Consider the following 19,610-nt stretch of genomic DNA (forward strand, 5'->3'; position numbering starts at 1 on the left):
CTAAAGCAGCTGGCTCTGTTCATAACTTCACTTCATTATATTTTGGGTTTGTGGCTAAGTATAGAATTCATTCATGTTTTGGCTTTAATTGCTTCTATATTTAGGGAGTAGCCCAGTGACAAAGACCTCCAAGTTAAATTTTATGGCATATAAAATAAAGCTTTTTGAAATGTATTGTGAGTGCAGTTGAGGAATATTTATACTATTGTCGTATAATGGTATATATTATATATAATATAATTTAGAGTCATTCAGAATAGTGTTTTCTTCATATATATTTGTATACTATATATGTAATAGATGTACAAAGTACATAGATATGCCAGTTATTAAAGGATATGTTATAAATTTTCAAGGTCTCTCTTCCAGACTTTTCAGCTATCAGTGAGAGCAACAGATTCAGTGGGATTATTCTGTCAAGGGACGATAATTATCAATATTCGAGATGTAAATGATGAGAAGCCTCTATTTGAGTAAGCACATTCATTTCAAAGTGTAAGCATAGGGGAATGGTTAAAAAACCCTTTTGTATATATTACAAATGATAATAAGTAGTCTGTGATAATGGGGAAAATGATAGCATTTTCTGTCAAAAGCATGTTGGTATAACCCACGGCTGATACACGCATGGATACAGAGTACATTGTGTATCAGAAAATACTCGAACCAAGTTTAGAAGTGATCAGCCTGTAATGTTATGTAATATGATGGAAAGATTCCCAAGACTTTCAAATCCCTTATGGTCATTTTTCATAACTACAGTGACCTTAAAGTGTATAAAATATTTAAATATTTTATTTTCATATTCCCAAGTACAATGTAAGGGGACATATTTGTAAATTGTGGGTAGGTAACTTTCATATTCTAAAATGTAGTAGTTTAATTTAATATTCTACTATAATAGGACAGAAGTCAAAAACTTCCTATACTAGTAAAGAGAAAATGTAATAGTGTTATGGTCACTTTCCTACTGCTTCTAAGCTGTGTCTCCACATAACTATAAGGAAGAATTTATCGAGTTCCTCAATTCACCTGGATAGAGTATCTGAGAGACTGAAGCAAAATTAGAGGTTTAATAATCCCTTATATATGAAAATAATCGATCTGAAAGTCTACCTATATCTGTAGTAAAAGTACCGTCATGATTTGAGAATAATATTCTGCTTCTCTCAGCATTTAATAAATAGAAATCATTGCCTATATAACATAATTTATGCTAAGTATATATGAACCATGGCCAAATTATTTTTAGTTTCTAAATTTTTTTTCATATCTGAAGATACACAGACTATTAAGTAACAGGGAGACAGAAAAGAAAGAGATTTAAAGTGTTCCAGAATATAATTGTTATAGGAGACATTGTATTTATTATGTTTGATATGAGAGAAGGGTATTGAGATGTGATCAAGAATGCTGTTTGGGAGCACAGCATCGTACACTCAACTCTCTCGTCTTTGGAGCTCACATGGCACCCAAGTTATCAGTTAGGTATGATGCCTTAAAGATGCAAAATAAAGAGACTGACATTTCAGAAATGTTCTGGGGATAATCAGAGACATTGTGTGAAACTCAGAGAGGTAATGAATAATGTTACAGAAATTGACATCGTATCTTGCTCTAAGTTATAGCTTTGGGCAGCCCTTCATCCTAGAGATTATGAGACGGGTGAATGCGTCCAGTATATTATGTTCATTTGCCAACTATTCCATGCGTCCGCTTCCTGGAACAATGAAGATGCATTATTCCACTCTCTTTTTCATTTTCCATCTCCCTTATTCCATGGAGTTCCTGATAATCTGGCCTGATAGCAGAAACTATATAAAAGGAAAATCGTATTTTTAAAAATCTATGTAACTTTGCTCCCCAAATAAATTTTCTCAACATTGGAGAGATGGCTCAGTGGTTAAGAGCACTGGCTGCTCTTCCAGAGGTCCTGAGTTCAATTCCCAGCAACCACATGGTGGCTCACAACCATCTGTAATGAGATCTGGCGCCCTCTGGTGTGTCGGCATACATGGAGGCAGAATGTTGTATATATAATAAATAAATAAATCTTTAAAAAAAATTAAAAAAAAATCTATGTAACTTTGCTCCCCAAATAAATTTTCTCAACATTGGAATCATTAGGAACTTTTAAATTCTTGACAAGAGGCAAGGGTTTTATAAATAGAGAGGTTTCTTTACTTATAGTCAGTAATTACATTGTAAGAGTTGTTTCTTCATGATTTTATTCTTAGGCCATTTCCTATGGATTCAATTAATGTGACTGAAAAGAAACCCGTTGGAGACTTTGTAGCGAGAGTAAAAGCAACAGACCATGATGAAGACAGCAGTATTACGTATTCTTTTAAAACCCAGCAGGAAATGTTCGCTTTGGATCCACGTAAGTTTTATATAAATACTTCTAGAAAACATTAGCTAAACATGCACCTAGCTCTACAGTCCCTTAGAGCTTGGGCTGCTAAAATTACTCTTCTAAAACTAAACACGGAGTAGAATACATAGCAGAAACATGTGGCATTTATACTTATGACTTCCCTATTTGTTAAAAGACAGTCTCATGAAATTGAGAGTTACCTAAAACTTCGCGTCTATCGTGAGCATTGCCCTTCAGAAATAGCATGAATGCATCAGTGGAACACATAACTATCTCTTTGGTAATTTTAAAAATTGGCACTTTTACCAGGTGATTTAACGTTAAATATTTGATTATGGATCGAATTGTGTCTATGTGGACAGCATAGTTGCTCTGAAACATTGTTCTTGTGGAGTTTCATTACACATGGTATTATCAAATATGGTAACTGAACAACAAAGCAGAAGCAACAAGAAAATGTTGTGGAACCTGACTGTAGTTTCAGATAGCTGCAGTTGCTATTTAATTCTAGAACCTGAAATCAGAAACGGAAAGTGGGCATAGGGTGAAAAAATGCAAGGTACGTTAGAACACGAACAGATAAGAGGGATTCCATCAACAAGTCTTGGCCTGTGAGAGTTCTTCTTGCCTCTGACTTTGATGGTGTTGGTGTCCTACAGAAGCTGGGTCTTTTAGTCTCAGACTTCGTATGCATACCTAATCTTGAAGTCAATGGAAGCTGAGAGCTGTTCCAGGTGTGGTCAGTTTGAGGCTGTGTGTAGCTATGAATATGGTAACGCAAAATTATAAACCTAGTTAAAACATGGGATTTGTGTGTGTGTGTGTGTTTCCATTTTTTTTGTATAACTCTACTGCCTGATTCTTGAGCATGGGCTTTGTAGAGTATAATGTGTTGCAACAATGTGCAAATGTTGGAAAGGCTGAGCGGAAGATAAAGTGGCTACAGATTCAGTGGTAGCCAGTTCATCTCAGCAGTAAAATAGTAGAACAGCCGAAATTTACATAGGAATCTAAATTACAGCAAACTGAAAGACTGCTGTGGCTTTTCCAGCCTCCCTGTTGGTCAAGCATCTCTCTGTGGACCACCAACATGAGGAGCACACGAAAATAGACTCATCAGGTTGGCACATCACAAAGCCTTAGTTCTCACCAGCTATTACTTGAGATTTATTTGAACCCATAGTTTTTGATTTGTTCACAAATCTTCAAATTCAGGTATTAGTAGAAGGATGGAAGAAGAGGTTTGTAGAGTCCCAAAGGCTTGTGAACGTGCTGAAGATCTGCAGGATGAGGTCAAAGTAGATCCTTCCAGAGAAAAAGAAGCAAGTCCTAGAGGGAAATAGGGGGTGGCACCAGGGATGAACAGTCACCACTTTTCAGCAAACTTTCCTTCGTCGGACCCTTGAGCTCATCCTCATCCTCCTTCCACCTTTGTGTCTAAAACAATGGCTGAGCTTATTATCAGAAGCAATGAGTGATTGGGACTAGCTCTCACACTCACTACAGAAATATGTTATTATAATCAATATCAAATGTGACCTCCTGCGTTTGATACTTAGAACAGAAATGATACTTTCTATGATGATTTAGAAATTTAGAGGAAATATAATGAAATAATTTTAATAAGAATTATTTTAAAACAAACATGTAGTAAAGAAAACACTGTTGTGGAATGCTATTTTAGCTATATAAAGATGCTTTACTTTTGTTTATGCTGCAGAATATTACAAAACTGTGTAAAGATGCTTTACTTTTGTTTATGCTGCGTTTGTTTTCTTTTTTCTGTTTTTTCGAGACAGAATTTCTCTGTAGCTTTGGAGGCTGTCCTAGAACTAGTTCTTGTAGACCAGGTTGGCCTTGAACTCACAAAGACCAGTCTGCCTCTGCCTCCAGAGTGCTGGGATTAAAGGCGTGCGCCACCATTGCCCAGCTGCACCTTTGTTTTTTTGTGTAAGGATGTGTTGCATTTGTTTTACCTTTCCTGCCTAAGACACCTCATTGGTCTAATAAAAAGCTGAATGGTCAACAGCTAGGCAGAGAGAGGAATATGTTGGGTTGGCAGGCAGAAAGAATAAGTAGGAGGAGAAATCTAGGCTCAGGAAGAAGAAAAGAAGGAGGACTAAAGAGAGGGACATGCCCAGGGCAGGAAAACAGGCAGCTACCAGATAGCAGGACACAACAGTGAATGTAAGATACACAGAAAAAAAAAAAAAGAAAGATTAAAAACCCCAAGGCAAAAGGTAGATAAAGAGAAAGAGATTAAACTAAAAGAGCTAGCCAGAAATGAACCTAAACTAGCCTGAGAATTCATAACTAATAAGAAATCTCTGTGTCATGACTTGGGAGCTTTTTTGTGGCCTTAAAAAAAGAAAGCTTTACATATTTGCAATGGATATATACTTGGCAAATATAGCCTTTCTTATAAATGAGAATTGTATTTTTACATAAATTTAAATATCATCAGTGTAAACTGACATAGGAATAAATAATTGTGCTTAAAAGTTTTTTCCTTTCTTAGTCACAGGTATAATCACTGTTCTTCAGTCTTTGAATCTTGACAACCCAAGGAGCTCCAGAAACTATGTTTTAGAAATAGAGGCCAGGGATGATGGCAACAACACCAGCTCGTACGTGTTCACCGTTTTTGTGGAGGATGTCGATGATCCTGTCTCCTGTGATCCGTATTTTGCAACAGGTGCAGGTATATTCCAAGTCTGTTTCATTTCAAAGATTCAGAAACGCTGTCCTATAAGAAGTACAGTGGAAACATAGCTGGGTTTACTTGGTGATTTGATTTAGTGTGAAGAGCGCTAAGGAGTTAACCCATGACTTTATGTATGTAGTGGTATGCTCCATCACTGAGCTATGGCTGCCCTTCTCAGGTTTTTGAAACAAAGGCTCACTTCATGACTCAGGCTAGACTTGAATTTGTGATGCCACTCTGTCACCGTGTGCTACTGCGTTCCTGTATGCTACTGCGTCTGTCTGTTACTGTGTCACTTGTGTGTTACTGCGTCCCTGCGTTCTTGCATGCTACTATGTCCCTGTGTGCTACTGGGTCCCTGTGTGCTAATATGTCACTCTCTAACTGTGTGCTACTAAGTTTGAAAAACTTTGTTAACAATAATCCTTGAAGAAAGAGGCTATACCTTGAAAACAAGGAGAACTAGGTATATGGGAGTATTTGAAAAGAGGAAAGGAGTTATATTTTTAAAAAACAAAATAAAAAGCCAGAAAAAGTTGAGATAAAAGAAGAGTAAAAATAATAAAAATAAAATAACACCTGTGTAGTTCAAATTCCAATTATAGCTATTAGTTTACATGGTACACAGAGGAGAAGAAGAATAGAAATAGTTTTCCAAATGAATCTATAACATATGGGTCAATATGTTCTTCACAACTTGCCAAATGTATAAAAATCTAAAGAGGGAGGTATGATTCTTATGTCCGGGGAGATAGTGCAATCTGTGAGTGAGTTTTGCAAGAGTAAGGATCTGCATTAAATCCCCTAGAAGCCATGGAAAAACAAAAACAAACAAACAAACAAAAACTTAGCTGGCGTTTTGTGCTTGCAATGTTATTGCTGCCAAGTCAGCCATAGGTGGGTCTCTGGAGTAGCTTGGCCAGTCAGGCAATTGACACAAACTTAGACAGAGAATGAATGGCAACCAAGGACTACTGAGAACAGGAGAAATAGTCTTTCCCTAAGATAAAGCACACAGGTTGGTTCCTCCATCCTATGTAGTTATCACTGAAAACATATACATATAAGTAACATTGCATAGACTGTGAAGAGTGTACGTATATTTAGGAACACACACACACATGGGCACACATGTATATACACATACTAGGAAATAATAAAAAAGAGGCCGTAAATTTGATCGAGAACAAGTGGGTAGGGACATATGGTGTAGTTGGAAGGAGGGAAGGGAAGAAGGAAAATGATGTTATTAGATTAAATGATGTTATTTAAAAATCTCAATTTTAAAAAATATAGTTAAAGAATAAAGCAAATCTTCCATGGATCTTGGTGCAGACTAGCTTTCTGTTTAAGTGTTCATGAAGATATTATCTTTTGGATGACTATGAAACGATTTGATGTTCTTGGTAATTTCATTTTATTGTCTCCACATTATAGTAAATCCTTAAAAGATGAGCATGGATCTCAAGGTCATTATGACCCGATTTCCACCATAGACTTGGCTGAACTGCTGAGGCACACTTGAGATCTGGAAGACTTTGTCCCATCACATCAGTGGATCCTTGTAACTGAGACAGAGTATGAAAAACTCACTTTCAATTAAACAAAGGGTAAAATTCCATGAATTTACCCCAAAAGACATTAATACAGTTTTCATCCTGCTGATTTGACATCCTGTATAATCAATTCCCTCACTGCTTCTACTTGTGTCGAGGTCATAGCTCTCCAGAGTGAATCACTACATCAGAACATCTGTCCACATACATCTAGTGTAGAGCAAAGATTCAAAACGAACTGGTCCTAGTTTACCCCAAAGTTGTTCTGGTCATACCCCTAGAAATATCAAAAAACATGAGGATGCTGTGGGACTACCAAAATAGAGTATAAACAACAGCCCCAGAACCCACGAGAATGTTCAGTGGTTAAGAGCACTTGCTGATCTTGTAGAAGGCCTGGGTTTTGTTCCTTGAACTGACATAGTGGCTTATAACCACCTGGAACTTCCATTTTAGAGGATCTGACCCTTCTGGCATTCTCGGGTTCAGGCATACATGTAGTGCATCCATCTATATTCAGGTGCTTACACAAAAACATAAAATAAAAATAAATAAATAAATCTTTGAAAAATCCACCAGACTTGGTGTTAGACTGATGTGTGAAGTAAGAATTCTCAAGTAGAGAATGCTATAACATATTTGAATATGTTATAAAACTTTGCATATAGTTAGCCCTAAGCAACATAGACTAACTCATTTAATTCTTGCTGGATCTATTGAATGTCAGCAATTATATCTTTTCTGCTTGTCTCTGCATTCTTCTCTCTCCATGTGTTTCCTTTTTGCTCCTTCTTTTTATGTTTATGCATATGGTGTGACTATGTGCATGCATGCATACATGTATCTATCATATGTTTTTAAAATATGGATCAGTTTTTCACCATATGAAGAAACTAACAACATTTACATACTCTTGTGTGCATGTGTTTTTGTTTGTTTGCTAGTTTGGTTTTTTGGTGGGGTGAGACCCAATCACACTTGGTTACATTAGAAACAAGATAAAGGGCAGAGTGTGCAGATAGTAGGATTTGTTGAGATGTGTGAGACTTGTACACATTATCCATAATTTTGAAAGCTACCTTAATGTTTAAAGTGTACTTTGTCTATGTTGTACATATAAGAATAGTACTGCAGCATAAATTAAAACACATTTTTTCTTTACTTCACTATCGGCATCTAATTTTATGCATTACTGGGGAAAATAAAAACTTCAATACTCCAGCATATGTGAATGTAAGTGGAAGTATTCCTGTTAGCATTAATATTTCAGACACTGAGAAGGTATGTCTCATTTACCACCTCAACCAAATATTTAAATTTAAAAATGAATATCTGAATTATGTTGATTCTTTTAAATATCCAAATTTAAAAGCAGATGTCTGGGTTGGGTGTTCTCAGGTTAGAGATCAGATAGTCAGGAAGTTGAGGCAGGAGGGTTGCCTGGACTCAGGCATTGGAGCCCAGCTTGGCAAGCTTAGCGAGGCTTCCTGTCCTTTTACGTAAATAGGGTGGGAAAGTGGCTGAGTGCTTCAGTGCTGTGTCTGAAAGCTTGAAGACCTGGTGCTATTTCCCTATTGCATACGTAAGATTTGGGTGTGACAATGCCCATCAATGAACCCATTACTGGGAAGATGAAGTGCAACCCCAGGGGCTCACTGGCCAGAGAGCACAGCTGAAGTAGATCTCCATGTAAGGGAGGTGATTTGTCTCAAAAAATCAGGTCAAGGAATGATTGGATAACACAGGAACTTCCATCTCTGGTCTTATATGTGTTCATGTGGGCAATTGTACTAGTAAACATGCAATCGTCCCTACCCTAAGACATAAATAAAGTTAAAGAAAAAGATTACTATTGATGTTCGTGTGAATAAACACTTGTAGTGTTTTCTAGAGAAACTATCCTGAAAGGAATTACTCACTAGAGACTTTTTACCCAGCCTGATGACTCAGAGTGGCCACATGAAGCAAAACAAGACAGAGGCAGGTGCTGTTTAATTACTCTTGATTACTTGTGTGATTGTGTAGGTGTTTCAGTGTCTGTTCCCGAAAACATCCCTTCCTCTGCTTTCATATATGCAATTCTTTCAAGAGATCCAGATCTGGCTCAAGAAGTTGAAGTAAGTCTTTAATTGTCTTTTATGTTTTTCCAAAATGGGAAAAGCAAAATGCATTGCTTAATTTTCAATGAGCAAAAAATGATTTCCTCAGGCTTTAATTAAACTAGGCTTTGTATTTTGTGATGGTTACTGAAGTGAGAGGGGGAATTTAAGCTGTGAATATAGCAGCAAAATGAAGAGAAATTGGAAGTCCGTAGACCGAAAATGGTCTGAAAACACCGTAAGAGTGAGCCATTATCACTGATGATGCTTCTACACTCTAGTTCTTTCCTGCCTCTTTTCTTTCCATTTATATTGCTTTCCTAGACTCAGAGCTTTCATAAAGGATATTTTAGGTCTTCATATTGTTTTTGATTTCAGCAAGGATTTGTAAATAAAAATTAATGAATAATAGATGATGAAACAGTTACAGTTTAATGGGGGAAGAAAGAAATTTATCATTGTGTTTTCTCAAACATTTTATGGTGTAATGTAGCCCATAACCCAATTATATTTCTAAGAAAAGATTTAGTTTCTTGATAGTGTAACAAATCATTTTAACAGATTGGAATATTCTTCCCTGTTTTTAGTAGCTTAGACAATGTCTTGATAGGCTGGATAAGAGTTTTCTATTTGCTCACGCTGGTAAAACTGACTTATAAACAAACTTGGGAATACTTCTAAAGCTAAACTTTGAGAGGGCAGCTCTCAGGAGACTTTATAGAGTTTCTACTTTGTTTTGATTGAGAACCATTGGTAAGCATGCTCAGATTTATGTATTTTTCCTTATCAAGTTTTTAGACCGAGAAAACCACACAGGAAAATATAATTCCTACTTGTTGCACTCAAAAGCCCCAATTATGATAGTGTATTGTGTTGGTGGAGGGGAGAATGTAAGAATATAGTCTAGTCTTGTGTACTTGAGGCTGTGGGATATCCATTCATATATGTATGAATGTGTATATGTGTAAATATGTGTATTTTGTATGTAAACATGCATATTTTCTGTAAATGAAATTAAGACGTTTGAGTCATTAAAATGAGAAAAAAACACAAATATGTTGAATGTAATTATTTTCATCAAACCCAAAACCACCATAATAAGAGAAGAAATAAAAGATTTTTTTTCCCATAAAAATGTTTAGTGGGTTCTAATCTAAAGTAAACTGACTTTGATTGTTTGTTCAAAAACAGCTAAGGAAAGTATATCAATGTGTCCATCAACAAAGTAACTCAATGTGTCCATCAACATGGTCGTCATATCTCTTTTGAAGCATTAATCATTGCATCCCAAGGTTCTTTTTTTTTCTTTTTACTAAAACCAGGATGTAAATTCTTTTGCTTTTGTATAGTTTAGCTTTGCATTCTATAATATTTTTCTAAAGTCTGAGCCCCATTACTGTGTTATAAGTGTTATAATAACATTGGAGAAGACGATTCCATTACTCTTGAAAACAATCTGTTTGTTTAAAGTATTATTTTGTTTTATTTTTTCATGCCTAAAGTCAATACTGGGATGAGACCGAACGCTGTTGTGTGTACCTCTTTAGATACACTTCGTCAATGTGCAAGAGGGAATGGGGTTTTATATTGAAAAAAGCTGTTAATGTAACACTAGAAAGTAAACTAATTGTGAAGCCAATGACAGCTATTTACCAAAAATGCCCTAGATCTTTAGTACAAAACAAAATATGGAAAAAGTATAGCTGAAAACGTGAAGGAATGCTTGTATTGTTTTTGAAGTCTGGATACAAAAGCAAGTTCAGATTTTATTTATGGGTACTGTCTTCACAAAATAAAGCTGAGTAGAGCTTTTGCCAAATAATAGCACCAAAAATGTCAGTTCAAAATTCATGCTTTAACAATAATATATCAGCCATGTTTGTGGTTTTTGTTCTTAGTTTTTAATATTAAATTCTTCAACCAATGCCACTGCCTACTTTGCTTTGGATCCACATAGTGGTGTCATTTCTAAAACTTCAGAACCTCTTTTGGATTATGAAACAGATCCAAAGGTGAGAATGAGCAATTTTTTTAAAAAAAATAACAAATGCCTTTATTTATGCTTTAATCAAAATGTTTGGAATTTACTTAAAATGAAACAAAGCATAAGAAGCCATCCAATTCATCTAGATCAATAGAAATACATTTAAGACCATGTGGAGAAGCACATTTGATGTATTTGTTACAGGGATCTTGGGATGAGGCATGATCGTCAAGGGCTACCTACCATCCAGTACATTTTTTAGGATGGGCAAAGACAGACAGAAGACCAATAGAGAGAAAGTGAAAGTGACAGAAACTGCAGATGCCAGGAAAGTGAATATCAGATGTAGCTAGATGGCCTTAATAGCGTGTACAGAAAACCAACAGCCATAGAGAGAAAGAAGCAAGCAAACTTCCTTAGAGAAGACATCAACTCCCATGAGACCTGGAGGGACCCAGAGCTGTTAGTCTGCCAGGAGTCTCTGGGTCTGACTTCAGTTGGATACCGGGGCCTCCCCTTTCAGGAGTTTCTTACCTTCTTCACCACCTCGGGTCCTGCCCAGCACTATCCTGTCTGGTGGAGCACACAACTTTCCCTAATCCTACTTTACATTGGTATTTTAATTCTAGCTGCATTCATCTTTAAATTAAATTGAGACTAATTGACATCTATAAGCTTTTCACATTTATTTATTCTTTTTAAAATTTTAAAATTAGATTCTTATACATCTTGACCAGCTCCTCTTTCCTCCAAGCTCTCCCCCACACCTTCCCTCTCCCCTAGATGTCAACTCTCCCTCCCTGTCCAAAGACAACAACCAAACTTGACAAAACAAGACACAGTAAGATAAGACAAAAGCCATCACCTGTATTTATTTTGCAAAGCTTCTTTTATTTTTTTTTAATGTTCTTTTGATACACAGTTTGGACGTCCTAGGACTCATTCTATAGATCAGGTTGGCCTTGAACTCAGAGAGATCTGCCTGCCTCGCCTGTCTAGTGATGAAATACATCCAGCGGAAGAGCCCTTAGCAGCTTTCTATACAAATATTTTAAAAGGTCCTTAATTTTATTTTCTTTCCCCAGATTCTCCTCTCTACTCTGCCCCCCTGTCTTTATCCATTTAACTTTCCAAGGAAGGGGAGATAGGATACAAAGATATAAAGGAGAAAAGGAATATAGTCAAATGAGAATTTAGTGGGGTGACTTTCTGTTTCTGCTTACTGATTTGAAATATTCCAGTAGAGGTTTCAGTAAGGCAGGTTCTCATTTAGTGCATTTTTGAGAAGATTTTTAAATACATATTTAATCTGCATAATGATTACAGAATTAACTTTAATAAATAAAAACTAAAATTAGACTTTTTCAGACTTGTTATCTCATAAGATTATATTTCACAATTGTTGGCTTGCTAGAAATCATATTTTTAAAAAAAATTTACACATTTAAAATTGGTAAAAAAACTTTGTTACTGGTATTTTCTAAAAGTGCAATATGTTTCAGATTTTTTTGAATAATGAGAATTAGCTCACCATTTGATTTTAGTACTGTAAAAAATTGAATTCAGATATGTTGCTATAATGTAATAAAGTGATGTTTAAAATACAACCTAAAATCTATGATAGTTAGAAGGCAGAAATATTGGTGAAATATATATATATACATATATATATATGTATATATATATATATTCCTTTCAAAAAATGTTAAGGTAATTAGGGATGGAAAAGGTTTGTGTTTCCAGTTTTTCTTTCATTTAATTTATGAAACATTATTTTTAATGTAAAGGAAGTTGTATGTGCTTTGCCCTCAAAAGAGAAAAGAGCTAAAACATTCTCTCATTTGTTCTCAGCTTTTCCAGTTGGTCATCGCTGTGAGAAGCAGGAACAGCGTGTCCCTGGAGTCATGTGTTGGCACCGTCACCATAAACATCCAGAATGTTAATGACGAGAGTCCTGTTCTGATGTAAGCAAGGCTTAATCTAAATATTTAAATGTTCGATTAACCATTGAAACATTTTTATTGCAGAACAAATTTCAATGTCCTATTATTTTTTCATTGCAAAATTTCTTATAATGTCAGTGTGCCCTAGATAGCAAACATCTATGAACTCTATAGCATTGCTCTTCTCTCACTTGCGCTAAAGAGATCAACTCCATTCGTATTTTGTTCTTGAAACCACAGAAAGTGATCATTTTTTTTCATGGAATAGAAATCACAACTTTCTGCTTCTGCTATTTATGATTAATAAGAACAGTAATATAGAAATGAACATGGATAATGGTCTTAATTTGAGATCAATATAGCTACTCAAGATTGGGGTAGTAAATAGCTTTGCCATGAATATCTGTCCAAATATATATATATATATATATATATGAAAGCTGTTGCTGAAGTGTTTATGGCATTTTCCCTTCTGTTATGATTTATAATTTCTCAATCAGGTGAAGGACGAAAGGAAGAGAAGGGATGAAATATTAAGCAGTGTGTAAATACATCCACAATCGCTAATGTATACACAGCAAGTTTCAGGTCATTTGAATTCGGGTCTGTACGTTGTCACAAAAGTGTACCTCGTGAAATTTAAAGTATTTTCCCTGTGACGGATGAAAAGAGATATTTGTTTACGTCAAGTTCTAAGAACTTCTCCTTTGTCCCATAGATACAGACCAGATGCACCTATAAATATTAATGAAAATCTGCCTGTTGGAACAAAGTTGGCCAAGTTCACGGCAACAGACAAAGATATAGAGGATGCTGTACATTATGAATTTATAGGTACACAGAAAGCCTTTGCTATAGATGAAGGTATAATAATTTTTATGGCTAACCATTTCAGAAAGCATGCTATACATTATTTTATTCATTAAACTAAGCTCCGAAGTCATTATAGCCGGATGGAATGATATTCAAAATATGAAGGAAAGCACTTAGCATATTTTTATGACGGAAACGGTAATCCCTCCTTCCTTGTTAGACGTATTCTCTGTGTCCTTCTGCCCTGCAGACTTTTCGCCCATTCAGATATGTGAGTTTGGGCTGGAAACGTATTTAATGACCTTTCTCTGAGAAACCAATTTTCCCATGGAAAAGAGAATGTTAGCTATCATAAATGGAATATTTATTTTATATCATCCATTCTTGTAAGTACATTACACGCATAAAAGTCACTGAGTTTTTCCTGTATCAGTCTCCATCTGAAAGGGAGTCCTGGGAGGAGCTTTTCTTTCTACCTCCTATCACCATGGAAGAGAAGAGATCAGAGGCAGGGCCTTACAGATGCCCTCTCACTGGGCTGCTCAAATCCCCAGCCCAAACACATACAATGAAGTTTTGTGTGGTGGATAAACTTGAGTCCAGGCTGTCAGTCCGAACCTTTTGACTCTAAATGGATCTCGGGATACACAGGATAAACTTGCGTTCAGTCAGGCTGTGAGTCAGACACTTCGGACTGTAAACGATTCTCAGATATACAGCGGTTTCTGTGTCTCTGACAATTTAGGCATGAGGTTAGGACATGGAGGAAAGAAATATTTCTCTTCATTTTAGGAGGAAACATACTGATCCACACACGAACAGAATACAATTGAACGTTCACTTCCCATTGTTCTCAATGCAAAGATTCCCACGGAGTGTAGAATGAATAGGAAGGTGGCCTATAGAAGGGATGCAAGCGGTGCAAGGCAGAGCCTATGCAGAGAGGCAGAGCATGAGCAAAGGCTAGGTTCTTCCTTCTGGGATGTGCCTCATAAAAATGGAAAGTGGGAAATTTGGAGGAAACATACGTCAATGAACTAAAATCGACAGTATCAGGATGAACTTAACATTTTAATACATATCTTTAGGAAACTCGAGAGGTAAATGGATTTATTTTTTAACCACCCAGGCTGACTAAAGAGACATGACAAGGAATGCTTCTAAACTATGTATTTTAAAACTATTTTAAAATTAAAACATTGAGAAAATCAGTGAAGTATGTTGGAGAATACCTCGGTTTGGGAAATGCAAATTCCAGTCAGAGTAAACTTTTAGGTCATGCACTTAACCTCTTTTTGTTCAGAAGTTTCACAAACTTCTAATTATTTACAAATACAGTCACCATAAAAATAACCACAATGGAGAGAGGTGTTGCGGGAGGTCCTTCCTCTCCCAGAGAGGGATGATAGCTTTTAAAGGAAGAGAAGGTATTTGGATCATATTATAAAATTCCTGAAAAGTCAGTAAAAGACAAACATGGCTAATACTTGAACTTCCTTCAAGAAAATAGACATATTTTCTTGAATATGCCTAAATAAAACACAGGAATTTAGGTCTTTTCTAAAGGCAAGTTTCCAGTGAAAATCAGTGTAGACGTTTTAGTAAACTATTACAAGTTAATTATTATTTTTTTTAAAAAAATATAATTGTTTTAGTCTTGGTAAAAATGCCTTGTTTACTGTAAGAGAATTGATTAGATTATAAGCATCTATTCCTATTTCTGGCACCTATTTTGTAAGATCAAAAAGTAGCATATTTAGGAAAACTGAAAACACAAAATGTGAATTCCAAAGCTTACACATGTTATCTGGGGAGAGGACTTAGTGGTTCAGAGGATTTGCTGGTCTTACAGAGGTTCCGCCCTAGCGCCCACACCGCCGACTAACAGCCATCTACAAAGGGACTCCATGTCCTCTTCTGGCCTTCCTGGACACTTACGCTTACATGCTCTTTACCCCTACCTGCCCTCTCTACAACTTCACATAATTATAAACAAACAAATAAGTCCTTTAAAATGTTGGTATCTGGAAAAACAATGACTCCACAGAGAAGCTGTGGTGAGAGAGAGGTAAGGGATAAGGAGGTCATTCTGCTGGAGATTTACCAGCACCATAGAGACATACATCAGTTCTTCACACACCTATAGTTTGTAAATCAGCATCTACCCTTAAAGCTTGCACGTGCTGCAGTACAGATGTAACACAAGTATTTAGGAAGTTAATTCCCAGCTGAATTAATACCCTTTTTGCTTTGTGTTGTTGTTTGCTTTCCCAACACCACCCTCTCCAGAACCCCCCGTTTTCTTCCTGCCTGCCCCGTGTTCACTCTCCCACATTCATTCTAAGCTTCACTGTTTCCCACTGAAGCTGTCATGATGTCCCATGAGACGACCCGTGTAATACAGGTGGCTTCTATTCTGTCATACATTCAACAGTTATTTCTCACAATTGTGACTTGTTTGTGACTTCTTTAGGTCGGCAACTGACCGTTATTTTATCCCTAGGGGTACTCTATTCTTGTCATGACTTTAATGCACATCTCCTTTATCTCGTGGATGGCAAACACATCCATATGCCTACCTTTCAGACTTGGGAGATGTCACTGTGGCCTACCCTTTAGACTATGAAGATGAAACAACCCCGAAATCTTGGGTATTGTATGTTAGAGTTTATGACAGTGAGCGAACGCATTCAACAACTGGGACACTCACAGTGATTCTGCGGGATATCAACGACAACCCTCCACGGTGCTCACAGGACATTTACGTGTAAGTTATGCCACTGATTGTTGGGTCTTCATGTATTTGTAGAAAGAAGACACAGCACAAATGAGTGAGGGGCCATCAGTTATCCTAGAAGAGAGGCAGGAGCCTCTCCTTCTCTTCTTACTTTCTCCTCTCATGTGGCACAGCTTGTGCTTTTAACTGCGCAGACAAGTTGACTTGCTTCATTTGTTGACACAAAGGTAAAAATCAATGCTGAAATTCTCCAAAATCTAGAATGTCTAGAAAGCCAACATGATTCCAGATATGGAATATATGCAGAAAACCCATGGGAAAGTTAGGAATGTGTACTTAAAGTGTTTAAACAGCAAGTAAAGAATAAAGCCAGCTATTCACAGTGAAGGGCAAATAGTCTTATAGGCTGAAGAGTGAACAGTCCTGACTCCTGGAAATTTTTACTTTCAGTGCACAAACAATGTTTTTATACCTTGTGATGGGATTAGGGTAGTATTCACTTGAATAATTTTCCTCTCCCTTATAAAAGACCTTCAGTATAAATAATGCAGACATGTCTTGATCACTTACAAGTAATAGGACACAGTACCAGCCTCCACATAAAATGAATAGGTCTGCTCTGTTGAGTTGTAAAAGTCAATGCTTGTGGTCTGACAGATGTGAGTTACTGATCGTTGCTGGAGGCCTGGGAGAGTGGCGGGGAGAAACAGAGGTTCTGGGAGGCTAATACACAGTACAGTGACTATAGATAACTGTAACACACTGTGTTTTGCCACAACTTAAAGAGTACAGCTTGGAAGTCTTCACTCTAAATCTGAGGAGGATTAAACTGTCATTGTTCTTTATATTTCCTCTTGTTAAATTTGCTGTTCAGAAATCTTGCATAAGAACAATGCCATTTCCCCCGGCCTATCATAAATGATAAATCATATCTTAGGCAATTTTTCATGGATACTATAAAATACTTATTGTCAAAATGGCTTTTTAAATTATAAGCACAGCATTTCAAATGATGCATTATATTAAATTTAATCATCTGCCTAAATCAAGTTCAATGTATAACACTTTTTTTGTCTCATTGCAGAATTGAACTTCCTGAGAACATCCCAGTTGACACCACCTTAGTGTCCCTAACTTGTACAGATCGGGATGGAACTATTCCCAACAACAACATATCTTATCATTTGATTAAAGACACATTTTCAAATAGAACCTTTACTCTTACAAACAATGAATTGAAAGTAAGTATCATAAAGTCACCCTCTGACTGTGGCCCTGTGATTAACCTGAGATAGAAAGAAATGTATTTTTATTATTATAAAATTGTTAATGAATTGCAGTAGTTCAAATAGCTGATGGCAGGATCTGTTCCTGGGTTTTTAACTGAACCTTAAACTGCCGAAAGCCTAGCTTGCTTCAGGATGAGTGCTGGAATGCAATTTTCATCACCAGTGCTGAACTCAGAAGGTTATTAATTTCTTAGAACAATAGTTTTAGGTTAAATATTGTGTATTCATTTGGAATGTGCTGAAATACCTTTGATAAATAAGTTAAATATGTTTTTTAGCAGAGACTATGAATAGAACAGAGATGCCATTTTATTTTTGTTTACTGTAGCATGCAGCAGCTCAAATATTTTCACTAATTAGGTGTGTGTGTGTGTGTGTGTGTGTGTAGAGAAAAACAGATAGATATATGAGTGTGTGTGTGTGTGTATGTGTGTGTGTTTTATTTCCAATACAATTTGAAGTATAAGTCAGGCTAAATATAGTTACATTCATACATTTTAAAAGTAGAATAGGCATAATAAGGTTAGGCATTGTGCTCAAAAATAATTAAATACAGCTCATCAGAACAACGGCTCATGAACAGCCCAATGTTCTCTGCAGGAGTAAGATGGAAGTAACTTGCGTGTTTTCATCTTGTTTTGATATGGATTCCATTGCATTGACCATTCAGGATATATTTCATGCAAACCCCTATTGTACTTGTGCCTTCATGTGCTGTGAATGACTTGCAGAGAATCACATTCATCATCTTAAATCAGAAGTCTTTCAGTTTTGAGATTTGTACCGTGCATCCAGATAGAAAACCCACCCCTCCCTTTCTGTGCCTCCATTGCATGTACTTGTGTACAGTTTAAAAGTTTCTGGAGACGTTTCTCATATGTATCCATTTCTGACATTTCTGCCCTTTGTCATATTCACACGTTTCTCCTTAGATTTTCTCAACATTTCATGTCTGTCACTCTGTGGCACTAGTTAAACATTTCAAATGTCCCTAGTTAGACAGTGAAAGAGCACATTACAATATCAAATGAGTGTCTGGAACTTCTCTACTACTAGTTAGATATCTATTAATTTTTGACCGAATTCATGATGGAGAAAACTGTAGTTGTTTGTGGGGTATTGCAATACATTTCTTCCAAAAGTCTCATACCTGGAAATGTGGATATGATCACAATATGAAAATAGATCTTGGCAATCTAAGACTTTCTATAAGTTGATAATGCTAGAAATATACGATATCAATATTCTAGAAAATATGAAAATGATGGAAATGTTTACAATTCTTTGAATTATTTCTGATCAAGGAATTCTAATGGGGATACAAAATATATGAACAAACAACCAAATTATTGTTTTGAGTTCTTTCTAATTTTTACTAATTTCCTGAAAACAATCATATTCAATTTATAGGAGTAAAGCCATTCAATCAAATACAACAACTAAACATACTGATTGATTACACAATTCTTTTTTCTTTATTTTTTTTGCCAGTTGGTATATAATTGGAATAGAAACATTAGTGCTTTCCTCAAAGGGTAATAAGGTTTCAAAGGTTATTAAAATGCCCGAATTCTTATCCTTCTCCAAGGAAGGGAAGAGAAACCAGTTAAAGAGAATGGTACAAATTTAATATTTAATGAATTAAATATAATTATGGAAATATAGAAAGAAAACATACATAGATTTCCAACAATACTCAACTCTTAAACAAGAAGATCATAATTTACATATAAAGTATTTAAAAGTAAAACTAAAATCGATGAGCTATCGGATAACCAAAAATGGTATGTATGGTACAGAAAAACGGAAGACAGCTTTAACAGTTATTCAAAACTAAGCCTAAGAGCTCTCACTAAAAATTTATATGAAAATAATAAATATGGTTTTAGTAGGAGCCAGCGGGGTCAAGGACGCCAGGAAAACACAGCCCACAGAATCAACTAAGGGGCTCACAGAGACGGAAGAGGCAACCATGAGGCCTACATGGCTCTGCCCTTGGTCTTCTGCATATCTGCTGTGATTGGTTAGCTTGGGGTTCTTGTGGGACTTCTAAGGCAAATGGCAGAAGAAAGGTTCTGGGAAAGAGGGGATGTGGGTGTGGGGGACTG

At 36.2% G+C, this 19,610-nt stretch overlaps 1 protein-coding gene across 1 annotated transcript in view; it reads left to right on the forward strand.

The window, feature by feature from the left end:
• The window catches only part of LOC126500162 (protocadherin Fat 4-like), an 89,422-nt gene that overhangs the window by 17,775 nt on the left and 52,037 nt on the right, over positions 1–19,610 (forward strand). The window contains exons 6-13 of the mRNA XM_050139853.1: positions 370–473; positions 2,238–2,383; positions 4,896–5,078; positions 8,663–8,754; positions 12,572–12,684; positions 13,382–13,527; positions 16,063–16,243; positions 17,298–17,454. Of these exons, the coding sequence (XP_049995810.1) occupies positions 370–473; positions 2,238–2,383; positions 4,896–5,078; positions 8,663–8,754; positions 12,572–12,684; positions 13,382–13,527; positions 16,063–16,243; positions 17,298–17,454 (1,122 nt within the window). The remainder of the gene's footprint in view (positions 1–369; positions 474–2,237; positions 2,384–4,895; positions 5,079–8,662; positions 8,755–12,571; positions 12,685–13,381; positions 13,528–16,062; positions 16,244–17,297; positions 17,455–19,610) is intronic.

Source organism: Alexandromys fortis, unplaced genomic scaffold, assembly GCF_014885135.2.
Source record: "Alexandromys fortis isolate MF-2015 unplaced genomic scaffold, M_Fortis_MF-2015_v1.1 scaffold_38, whole genome shotgun sequence".
Classification (NCBI taxonomy): domain Eukaryota; kingdom Metazoa; phylum Chordata; class Mammalia; order Rodentia; family Cricetidae; genus Alexandromys; species Alexandromys fortis.